General features: G+C 39.9%; 1 protein-coding gene across 1 annotated transcript in view; it reads left to right on the top strand.

Annotated features, from left to right (window-relative positions):
- Positions 1-5,488: 5,488 nt before the first annotated feature.
- The window catches only part of dpp7 (dipeptidyl peptidase 7), a 19,002-nt gene continuing 11,619 nt past the window's right edge, over positions 5,489-12,871 (top strand). Inside the window, exons 1-8 of the mRNA XM_022752239.1 lie at positions 5,489-5,622; positions 6,196-6,322; positions 6,402-6,541; positions 7,531-7,694; positions 8,189-8,324; positions 8,502-8,583; positions 9,828-9,994; positions 11,983-12,043. Coding sequence (XP_022607960.1) covers positions 5,536-5,622; positions 6,196-6,322; positions 6,402-6,541; positions 7,531-7,694; positions 8,189-8,324; positions 8,502-8,583; positions 9,828-9,994; positions 11,983-12,043 — 964 coding nt within the window. The 5' untranslated portion in view covers positions 5,489-5,535. The remainder of the gene's footprint in view (positions 5,623-6,195; positions 6,323-6,401; positions 6,542-7,530; positions 7,695-8,188; positions 8,325-8,501; positions 8,584-9,827; positions 9,995-11,982; positions 12,044-12,871) is intronic.

Below are 12,871 nucleotides of genomic sequence, written 5' to 3'. Positions count from 1 at the left end.
TGTTTAGAAGTACATTCTACTTATTGCATAGAAGAGTTCAACCATCAGCATCACAAAAAAGAATAAATTTAAGGTATGAGGCATGAATAAGCTTGAAAAATAAATATTGACTTTTTACTTGTTAAATATAATTGGCAGTATCCTTCTAAATTTGCTGTTTGATTGACATTTGTTGATGCAGGTCTTATAATTTCCTACAGTAAAATAAAAAAAATAAAAAAAAAGAGTCCTATTATCTGCAAAACAATATCTGAATGCTGGAGGTTTTTGAGTTTAAACATTCAGCAGATAGAAGCCTTTTGGTGAAGACTGATCAAGACACATTACACTGTAAAATATCTGTCTTTCTGTACTTACATCAGTCAGTCCATCTCTGGTATGTTACATAAACCTGTGGTTCTCAAACTGTTTCACATCAAGGACCCGAAACATCAGACCACCGTCTGATAAGACTTGCTTTTAGATGTTTTATTACAGAAAGTGACCAGAACAGTCAAACATTTTGTCATTGTGTTACTAGATTTCCCTTTTTGATGGAGACCCCCAGGAACCCCTGGAGCCCACTTTGAGGACCTCTGCCCTACACTGTTAGTATGTTGTAAGGAGTTGGGGCACAGATTATATGTTGACAATACATTTTTTGAATGAAAGCAAGAAGTTAATGCCTTCTTGCTGGGTCTTTTCAAAATGCATTCTGGGAAATGTAGGAAATCCCTTGAGAACTGAAGTACTGCAGACGTAGGAGATGAGGCACACTGAGGTAATCTTGTTGTGAATGATCAGCTGTATAAACACTGAGACTTTAAACCAAGTCTAATGTGGCTCTGTGAGACTGGAGAGAATGTAGTTACACACAACAGCTCCTGAACTGCACACAACCATTAGACTGCTGTCTGTCAGTGGTCAGAGGTGGATCTGACACTACTAGACTAGAGGTTGTCCTACAGGCCAACACCTGATCTCTGATCTCTGCTTCCACTTTGAAGGAAGAGATTCTCCAGCTGTCAGATTTATAGAAGTAACATCTTCACCCCATCATCGGTCTCAGAGCTCTGGGGGACTGTCATGTGGCCTGAAACTGTACTCTGCTCTGATACATGGAGGCTCATCTGTTATATGCAATCTGCTGGATACACATGTTGACATCGATATTAGATTGTCTTTAGTGAAATGTTGATGTACTGCAGAGTTTGTACATCATGGTGATCTGATCTGCTGCATGAGGGACAGAGTTGAAGGTGTGCAGCTGTTAACTGGGTAGAGGGTTTTTGACGGTGGGAGACAGGGACCTTGTTTAACCACAGTGACACACACTACATGGGCCTGACACAGAGTAGGGCTATGCAACAAGACAAACCCATTTCTCCATCCATTCTGTAGCTTTACATGCTGGTCTCTTCAGATTCAGGCTTCAGCATGAGTGTGACCAAATGTTTTATAGAAAATGCTTTGAAAAACCATGCAGACAAAAAATACTAAAATACATAAAGGCACAAAGTGTAAACAAGAAACAGAATATTTAGGATTACAGCAACTTTACACATATATTTGCATGCATAACATTTACCCACTTTGACAATGTCAAATGGAGAACCCATGGCTCAAAATGGGAGGAGGTGTTTCTTGTTAGGTCATAACAAAAATGTTTTCATAAATCAGCCTAAAATACTATCCAAGTGATTATTTTTGTCAGACGGGAACAAGTTCTTCTGCAGATAGATCACATTCATTATTTTAAAGGTTTTGTGACACTATGGCAGAAAAATTCTCAAAGTACCTGTACCTTCTTCAACTACGTGGCCTCTGTGTAGCGTCAAATGAAACGTACCTGTGTACACGTCTGGAACAATCGGCCGCCAAACATTAGAAGCAATCCAATCTCTTTATTTCTGCATCCTACTGGCCTCTGCCAGATGCAGCTTTTTCTTGAGAAAATACAAATGTTTGCATGTTCTGACAATGTATGTGCATGTAGAAAACTTAGTACTTTTAGATACTCTGTGTTATTTTGTTGTTGATTTTTAATATTTGATATAAACTGTGGGGTTTGTTGAAAAGACAAATTTCTATTAAGAACAGTATTGACCATTGTTGATAGTTCCACCCCATGCAGCAGAGCTGGAACATTCCTTTATTTGGGTCTTGGGATTCAGTGAAATGTTTGTTTGCCTGTTTTTCAGTTTATTCGCCAGCCTTTGAATTCTACAGTTGTTTCTACATTAAACATTTTGTATGAAGCAAAGTTCCTTGAAATAAAAAAGAATGAAATCAACTGTTTATGATTAGTTGATGATTAGCCCTGAGAGCTCAACGCACTGCAACTTAAGAAAACACATGAAGATAGATAAAACACAAACAAAAATTATTGTCATCAATTTGACAACACATGAGCTGCAAATACTAGACGGACTTCAGACAGACTGACTCTAAATTCATCTGTTGCACAAAGCAATTCAGTTCCTGACTATCTTAAACTGGACTGTGGTACAATGGATTCTGAGTAAATTAAGACTTTATTCAAAATAAAAAAAATTGCAGACTGAGAAACCACATAAAATGTGATACAAATGTAAAACAGAAAATGTTTGTCTTTAGGAAGAATCAACAGTTAAAAGACGTTTTACTTGAAGAGTGAAACAATAAAAAGAAAAATCTGGCTGCGGTCTCTTAAAACTTTTTCCTTTCTCATTGCTCTCTCCATAACAATGTTTTCCAGTTTTTTTGTTGTTGGCTGCTACTGGTCAGCGCATTGATTGTTACCATGGTAACATTGGTCTCAGGCCTGAGTTAGTCTGGAGGTAAGGTGTCTAATGTTTTTGGGTTAAAATAAGTCAGTCTTTATTTTTGTGAAACAGTCTGATGTTGGTCAGACAGTTAAAATGAAGACTGGACCAGCACTACAGACCAGTCTGATATATCTCTGTGAAACCAGCCCTGAGCTAGACGTGCACCTCATGCTTTGTCTGACTCAGATGCACATGCACAATGCTTTGCCTCATGCATATGCTCCTGCTTGGCACAACTATCTTAAGGCATGGTGAAATCAGCAAATGTGGTCTGGAAGAGAGATTAAACACACCACCGACCACTTCTACGAAGAAGATGAAAGTGCTGGATATAGTCCAGTTAGGGTCCAAATTCCATCTGCTGCTGAGATCACATCTTATTCCTCTCAAAATTAGCATCTAAACCACAATTTAAAATGATCTAAAACAGTGGTCCCCAACCTGTGGGCTGAGGCCCCCTGGTGGGCCTTGAAAGTATTGCAAAAGGGCCGACAAATCATTTGCAGAACGGTACAATTTTGCTGAAAAGGTGTAAATATTAAAATGAATAAATAAATAAAATAGAGGTATAAATAATGTTTTTATAAGTTGTAATCAAATCATCTTTGAAAACACTGAAAATATTTAAAAACTCCTTTAATTTTTTTCTGGTATTTAGGTCTATCAAGGTGATAAGCCAGTGATAGGAACGTTTATATTGTTGACGGCCGGACCACTTGGTTGCTATGGTTAGCTGGTTAGCAACAGGAAGAATTAAAAGAAAAGAGTGATAAGATAAGATAAGAAAAGAGACAGATGGTGAATCGACAAGTGATCTCTCCCCTGTCAAACAAAAAAGAAAAAAACTGATTGCTTTCAGTTCATGCCTGAATATTCCATTGTCATCTTTAGAATAAGAAATACTAGATATGAAATATTTAAAAATCAAGTGCTCTGAGATGGCATTTTTTGGCCTCCATATTGTTATGGTATCAGATTTGTTTTTGAGATTTTCAAGTGGGCCATGAGCTGGAAAAGGTTGGTAACCACTGATATAAAAGGTAACTTGCAGAAGGCACAGTATAGTATCAGGGGCGTTTCTAGACCCCCTGGGGGCCCTAGGCAAGAAGGACCACGGGGCCTCCCAGAATCATGATGAATGAAGTCCAGGACTACGGATCAGTAAAGAAATCTTTTATTAAACAATTAACATATAAAATAAATAATAAATAACATAACTAGCTGAATTCAAACTTTACATACAATATATAAATAACAGAAAAACAAACATAACTGAAATGTGCAAAATTTTCAGAATGATAAAAACGCAACCAAGCAAAAAAACAAACAAACAAGGAATTGAAGTGGAAAGGGAAGAACTTAAAACTTGCTGTGACACCTTGGTCCTATATCCACAGTCCAATAGTAGTGCCTTTATTTTCTTAAAACTGCTGCTTGCGGGCCTTGGCTTCTGCAAATGCAGACACTATGTCTTCCATTTCTAAGGACCTCCAAACATCTCTTTCTATTGAAATCGGTGCCAGTCCTGTGAGCCTCTCCTGGCACATGGTTGACCTCAAATAGGTTTTGATCAACTTCAAAGCAGAAAAGCTCCTCTCACCAGAGGCAACAGAGACAGGAAGAGTCAAGAGGAGACACAATGCAATGCTTAGATTACTGTACAGATCCAGAAGGTTTTCACTGTAAATGTAGTTTAACATGTCATTTGGGCAGGTGGAGGCGTGGTCTGGAAAAGTGTAGACAGCAGAATTGATCTCCAATTCTAAATCATCTGCCTCAATGTCATGCATTGTTTGCTCCAAGTTCTTGCAACTTGCACGAAGCTTGCCACTCTTTAGCACCTGTTGCATGCTTTTCTTTGAAAACAGGAAACTGTAGGTTGGTGCTTATTTGGTGCTTGGTGGATGACTGGGAGTTTGGGATAAAGTGGTAGGCTGGCTGGCAGCACTACTTTTTTTATAATGTAACACACATAGCTTACACATTTATACTTACCACTGTCACGTTTTTTCTTTTCATCCTCTTCTTGTTTTTTTTTTCTTTTCGTGTGCCCAGAGAGATATGTTCCCTTCATTTTTTCATGTGTGTGTTTGACCGCGACCGCACGTCGATGCCGGCTAGTAGGGGGGCCCCATTAGGGAGATTCCCGACGTGTCATTGCAGTGTCTACGGGGGTTTCAAGTTGTGTCGCTGATATGGAGCGATATCAGCCGTCTGTCGGGCCCCCCTACTAGCAACTAGCCAGTGACAACTCGGAAAGGGCCCTGGGCGGGGCATTTCCGATACGTTGTCGTTGCAGCGTCCAAAGCAGTTCCATTATTTTGTCATCGATGTCAGCCGTCCCTCGGGGCCCCCTTCAGCTCGGGGCCCTAGGCAATTGCCTGGGTTGCCTGCCCCATTGCGGCGTCGCTGTATAGTATAGTGTGTATGTGTGTGTGGCATTCTCAATAAACGGTATTCTAGTATGTTTGTATTTTCACCTTTAGTTGTTGCTGCCCTGCTTAGATACAAATATTTTCTCTCATAAATCTATTTAAGTTTTGGCTCTGTTTTTTTTTAACCATTTTCTCTTCTCTGTTTTATTGTGTGAGCTTCACATCCTACTAAGAAAATACTACGAGCCGCACTTAAACGCAGCACAGATCATAACATAAGTCATGTGATACCTGCGATTCGCGCAAGCGCATAGGCTACTCATGAAGTAGTTCACTGACTGTACCGTGGTGTTAGAAGCATTTTTCTGTGAAACATGAGGAGAATAATAGATTTTCTAGCGGTAACAGTGACGCTAGTCTCTGCTCAGGTGCTGCACGCTCTGCCACATACCATTAATCAGGTAACGAGTCAATGTTTGCTGCTTTTTGTCTTTCTCAAATCTCAGTTCCTGCTTTTGAGAAAACTACGTTCAAACGTGTGGAGTTTGGTCAGTAACGTCACATACATCTGATTGATTGTGTTTAAACACTGTAAAAATGGAACCAATTCGTCAAGTGACCAACAAATCAGAAAGACTTAAACTTAATTCAAATAAAACGGTATTACTATTGGAGTGGGTGTGATGGTGAACACACTTAAAAGTTGATGTTTTGTCAGTAAAATAGTGTTAATTGGTGTCAGGTGTAAGGACGAAAATTTTAAATTAACCACAGGTTTTAATTCACATTCTATCATTATATGTGTGGCTTTGAATTAACAAAGTATTGTTAAATTTGTAGTTTCTTGAATGGAGTTTGGTTTGACAGTACTCTTGCAACACTCTGGACTTCCAGACAGTTTTTCATGGAACCACAAATTAAAACAGGAACATCTAATGAAATTCCTGTTTCATCAGCTGCTGTATAAAGTGTATAAAGTCAGAATTTAAGTGATTCAAAATAATCTACTCTGTACATATCATTCATTTTCTTAGTTCAGAAAACATCATGGATTCAAGACAGAACCCCAGTTCACAGAGAAGTATTTCAGTCAGACTATCGATCACTTCAACTTTAACAGCATGGGAAACGGGACATTCAGTCAGCGTTACCTGATCACAGGTAAAAACAGTTTTCTGTTATAAATGTAACACATGTAAGAGCCAGTGACTCATGTGCTGTGTTTTTCCTCTCCTTTTAGGTCAGTACTGGGAGAAAGGCTCTGGTCCTATTTTCTTCTACACAGGCAACGAGGGAGACATCTGGGAGTTTGCCCTCAACTCTGGATTCATAACAGAGTTAGCTGCTCACCAGAAGGCTCTCGTCATATTTGCTGAACATGTAAGAAAACTGGGACAAACTGTGAGACAGTCCAGTTAAATGCAGACAGTATTGTCTGTGGAAATACTGACTAAACATTTCTTAACCAAACAGAGTAGAATATGCAGATCATGTGACAAAGGCAAATGAGAAATGGACGGTTAAAGTTTGACTCATATGGTCATGTGATTTTAACTTCCCACATTCCTTTCAGATTTTACAAGGCAATTTGGTTTTTATAAGACCAATCACCATTTCAATATATACAGTATATATATACACACACACACAAGCACACTTATGTATATAAATACACACATACATTACTACAGTCGCCCTGAGAATTCAACACACTGCAACTTAAGGAAAGACATGCAACTAGGCAAAACAGAATTGCGTTGAGAAAACATTCTCATCAATTTTACAACACGTGAGCGGCAAATCCTCAGCACAACGCCAGTGTTTCCAGGGGACACTAAACAGTGATGAACCTGACTGGGACACACCTGTTGTTCAATGCTTTTAAACACTCAAACACTACGACTGTTTACAGTGGTGGATTAATCCACAGTCGGTGCTCTGAGTATTTGGGGCAGCATGACGGTGAGTGTGGGATCAAGTCAAAATAAACTAGTGTGTGTTCTCGGTGATGAAGGAACAATGTGAGTCACTCAAGTGTTTTAATGGAGCTCTGTGGCTCAGAGCAATAACATGTATCAGGCTTTGATACACCGACAGTTCTTGTTAATGGGAAACAACCATTGTTTGTTGACCTGACTTGTCCTTTTGATGTACTCTCATCTGTTCAGCAGGTTTCTGTGTGTAGCTCCAGTGTCGAAAATATTTTAATTTGCCTGAAACCTGCAGTTCAGTTGTACTTGGCAGAGTCATGCCAGACTTGATGATGTCAGTCACTGGAGCTGGGTTATCATGCAGCTTTGACCCTGCCTGCATCTGCTTTGAATCTTTGATCGAGCCTGAACACCTTGGTCGTCCTCTTCCTTTCACAGAGGTACTACGGCAAATCTCTGCCATTCGGCAACGACTCCTTCAACATCCCTCAGATCAGCCTGCTGACAGTGGAGCAGGCCCTCGCCGACTACAGCGTCCTGATCACTGAGCTGAGACGGCAGCTGGCAGCCTCACACTGTCCCGTCATCGTGTTTGGCGGCAGGTAGGATCCACCTACCTGTTGTTGGTGTTCTCCACCTGTGTGACTTGTTGTGAAGTTTGTCTCTTCATAAGTGATAAAAATTCACTTCATTGGGCAGTTTTCACTCATTTGGCATCAAATTTTACACCTGAACCAAAAGAAAGAAACACTTTCTCTCTGAAACTGAAATAGCTGCTATTTAATTTTCTGTCACTCAAGTAATTGTTTAATTCAGAAATCATTTCAGTTCTAGTTTCACCTGTAGACTTAACACACATCACACATGCGTTTACAAAGGAATCCTTCAAACTAAACTTAAAACCGTAGCTACTCTGAGAAGTACAGTGTGTTATCATTCAAACACATCCAGACTGACCTGTGGTTGGAAATCAGACGGCATCTTTAACAAACTCCAGTGTTGTCTTTCAGAAGTGTCCTGTATCTACTTCCTCTTTCACTCGGCCCAGCTGATCCCGGAGTGTTCACTGATTGACTGTCAGCTCTCTTCTCTGCAGTTATGGTGGAATGCTGTCAGTCTACATGAGACTCAAGTATCCAAACATAGTGGCTGGAGCTCTGGCTGCCAGTGCCCCCATACTGTCCACTGCTGGGCTGGGAGACTCCAGGCAGTTTTTTAGAGATGTTACAGCTGTAAGTGCACAGATGGTCATACTTAACCTTATTAAAACAAACTTAAACAATGGTTCCAGAACATTTTCGTTTGTTCCAGCTGTCATTTCCCAAGCGTTTCCTCACTCTAAAACTGTCTACAGCAACTTACATCCACGTGTACATGTTAGATTTTAACCTGTTGTTTCTCTTTCAAAGGACTTTGAGAACGTTGCCCCTGAATGCAGAGATGCTGTGAGAGGAGCTTTCCATCAGCTAAAAGAATTAGCTGAACATCAAGGTAAATCTTTGTGACCATGTTCTGTATGGAGAAAAGATCACCTTCATTTGATCAACAGAAATGACAAAAAGTTTCGTTTTTTGTCAACTTCAAAAAACCCAGCTGGTAAACAATGTATATGTGTTCTCCTGTATACATGGAAATATACATTTGCATACATATCCATGCACATAAAGACATATGCACGTTCAGTATGTACATAACAGTCATACAGACTGGATATACATACTGTCTACAACCACATGTGCTTTTTGACCACTCTTCAATTGTTTCCTGCACAATTTAATTTAGGTGTTGATCTTTCTTAAATGCACAGACTATATATATATATATATATACATATATATATATACACACAGTATATATATGTCCAAGTTTGAAGTGATTATGACTGGAAATCCAGTTTTTAAGACTAACAGCCTAATGGCGAAGCAGCTAACATTATTCTCCACTGTTGGTGAGACAAAGAGATTATATCTACGATCAAAAAACAAAATAAGAAAATATCTAAGAAGATCATTTTGCAAAATAGAACTAAAAACATCCATAATAAATTCCCAGATTGTTTGGATAATAAATCTGGAACAGATGCATAAAATTATATTAATGTGACATCTGTTATCTTCAACTGTTCCTATTCTGCAGCTGTGTTCATATGTCCTATGAGCACATTTCTAATTAATTAACTGAAGGCTGAATTTCTTTTTGAGTAAGAGACGATACCTGACTGGATCAAAACCAAGACCCTGTAATTTCTTTTCCCAAAGCAGTGTAATAGGGAATTTATTAAGGTTATGTAAGATGAGCATTTTATAGACTCTGGAGACCAATCCCTCAGGTGTTGCATATCCATATTATTTCCATTGCATTCTGATGCCACTTAACAGTTAATTTTATATCCTGAGATGGAATTGAACTCATCAAATGATGGATTGAGTTCTTGTGTGAAATGAATGATAAGATCATCTGCATAAAGTGAAATAGAGTGACTGGTGATATAAAGAAATTATATTTGTGTTGCTTGAGCGAGGGATTCTATCAAAAGAAGAGACCTGGTGATAAAAGACATCCTTGTCGTCTTCCTCTATATAACTCAAACAAAAATATAACTCATGCCCCAGGCTCATTAGATAGAATACCAACCATTTTAAACCCAAATAGTTAAGAACAGTTCAAAGGTATAGCCAGATATAGTCACTCTGATTAACTCTGAATTTAAACACACTGCTGTTGTTTGTTCCCAGATTACAGTCACATCCAGTCAGAGTTCACTCTGTGTAAACCTCCATCATCTGCTCAGGACATCCACCAGCTGTACGGCCTGCTGAGGAACGCCTTCACTCTGATGGCCATGCTGGATTACCCCTACAGCACTCACTTCATGGGCAACATGCCCGCCAACCCTGTCAAGGTATACACAGCGATTAAACCACAAAGCAGTAGTCTGCAGTGCTGTGCATGAGGGAGTGACATCACATATACTGAAAGTATTCTGACAACAGAACAGAAAGTTCTCATTCAGCTGTCCCAAGGTGAACAACAATATGCAAACAACACCAACAGATTACAGCAACTGTGGAACCATAGCTGTTCACCTCAGGAACAGCTGCACAGCTGCAGTTACATCACTTAAAACCCAAGATAATATTAGAGACAAGACACTAGAGACTCACACAGAAAGGAAAGAGGAGAGAAATATGAGAAAAACAGTAACTATACATATATACACTCACCGGCCACTTTATTAGGTTCACCTGTTCAACTGCTCGTTAACGCAAATATCTTATAGGCCAATCACATGGCAGCAACTCAATGCATTTAGGCATGTAGACATGGTTAAGACGATCTGCTCAAGTTTAAACTGAGCATCAGAATGGGGAAGAAAGGTGATTTAAGTGACTTTGAACGTGGCGTGGTTGTTGGTGTCAGACGGCTGGTCTGAGTATTTCAGAAACTGCTGATCTACTGGGATTTTGAGGCACGACCATCTCTTGGGTTTACAGAGAATGCTCCGAAAAAGAGAAAATATCCAGTGAGCGGCAGTTCTCTGGGTCAAAATGCCTTGTTGATGACAGGTGTCAGAGGAGAATGACCAGACTGGTTTGAGCTGATAAAAAGGCAGCAGTAACTCAAATAACCACTGGTTACAACCGAGGTATGCAGAAGAGCATCTCTGAACGCACAACATGTCAAACCTTGAAGCAGCAGAAGACCACACCAGGTGCCACGCCTGTCAGCTAAAATAGGAAACTGGGGCTACAGTTCGCACTGGCTCACTAAATAGAAGATTTGGAAAAACATTGCCTGGTCTGATGAGTCTCAATTTCTGCAACAACATTCAGATGGTAGTATCAACGGTTCAGGCTGGTGGTGGTGGTGTAATGGTGTTGTGGATATTGTGTTGGCACGGTTTAGGCCCCTTAGTTCCAATTGAGCATCGTTTAAATGCCACAGCCTACCTGAGTATTGTTGCTGACAATGTCCATCCCTTTATGACCACAGTGTACCGATCTTCTGATGGCTACTTCCAGCAGGATAACGCGCCATGTCACAAAGCTCAAATCATCCCAAACTGGTTTCTTGAACATGACATTAAGTTGGCCTCCACAGTCACCACATCTCAATCAACAGATCACCTTTGGGATGTGGTGGAACAGGAGATTTGCACCAGGGATGTGCAGCCGAGAAATCTGCAGCAACTGCGTGATGCTATCATGTCAATATGGACCAAAACCTCTGAGGAATGTTTCCAGCACCTTGTTGAATCTATGCCAAGAAGAATTAAGGCAGTTCTGAAGGTAAAAGGGGTCCAACCTGGTACTAGCAAGGTGTAACTAATAAAGTGGCCAATGAGTGTATATATACAGTGTACATGTATATCGGGAGTTGGTTCGCCCACCCAAGGCAATGAGGCAATGTGTTTAAGTTAAACAACAAATACCATTTTTTTACTTCTGAAATATTGATGTTGTTACTGACATCAGAAATCTAATACTGATTATCTTACAGTGTCCAGCTACCCCCCACTTTTTTTTGAAAATTCAACAAAAATGTATCCGTCAGGCTTTAGAAAACATTGCTGTCCAAAGTTGGTGTTCCTGTACGATCCAGTGGAGGAAAATAGATCCTGTGATAATGTAAATCTAAGCAGAAAAAATACAGTTTACCAATTCAAATAAAAACCTTTTTAAACAGTTTCAAAAGAACAAATGGAAATGTAATATATGAATGACAACAGAAAGAAAGAAAAAGAGTTTCTACACACATGTAGGTTGAGCCTGATATTTTATTATCGTCAATTAAGGGTAGAAAATAAGCAGAAATGAGAAGAAGTGAGCAGGTATGAATAACAAAGGAATCAGATCTGATCCAGAGACTGAGACTGACTGTGATTTTCAGGTGGCTTGTGAAACCATGCTGAGTGGATCTGACCTACTGGCTAACCTCAGGAAAACCGCAGGTAAAATAAATCAACGCTATATTCAGACCCTTGAGAATTAGCTCAAGTCCCTCCATTTCTCTTGATCTTCTTTGTGATGAGCCCACCTGTGGTAAACTCAGCTGATTGGACATGATTTGGAGAGGCACACCCCTATCGATATAAGGCTGTGGTTGAAAAATCTTTTTTCTCAGGAAGGTTCAAACTGAGTGAAATGAGCTGAAGTATCTGAGCAGCAGCCATGATCAGAGCTGCTACACTTCTCTACATGATAAGGAAAGGAGCTTCAGTGCTTCCTATCTTATCTCCTTCAGCATAGGAAACACTGAACCTTCCTTTAGGAAAGGAAAGGAGAAATGTTGTTCCACAATTCCTTGCTGCAGCAACATTTAAAAGGACACACCATTGTACTTTCACCTTGGCAGACCTACGCAAATGTAGAAACAACAGAGCAGCTGTTTTATGTTTGTGACATGATCCAGAACTGATGGAAATCCTTGTCCAATCAATTGAGGCACTGAAGCTCTTTTCCTTATCATGTAGAGAAGTGTAGCGGCTCTGATCATGGCTGCTGCTCAGATACTTCAGCTCATTTCACTCAGTTTGAACCTTCCTGAGAAAAAAGATTTTTCAACCACAGCCTTATATCGATAGGGGTGTGGCCTCTCTCCAAATAATGTCCAATCAGCTGAGTTTACCCACAGGTGGGCTCATCACAAAGAAGATCAAGAGAAAATGGAGGGACTTGAGCTAATTCTCAAGGGTCTGAATATAGCGTTGATTTATTTTACCTGCGGTTTTCCTGAGGTTAGCCAGTAGGTCAGATCCACTCAGCATGGTTTTCAAAGT

This window comes from Seriola dumerili, unplaced genomic scaffold (genome assembly GCF_002260705.1).
Source record: "Seriola dumerili isolate Sdu_G_001 unplaced genomic scaffold, Sdu_1.0 BDQW01000017.1, whole genome shotgun sequence".
NCBI classification, from domain to species: domain Eukaryota; kingdom Metazoa; phylum Chordata; class Actinopteri; order Carangiformes; family Carangidae; genus Seriola; species Seriola dumerili.
Note: the sequence above shows the minus strand (reverse complement) of the source record. Positions and strands in the feature narration are given on the sequence as shown.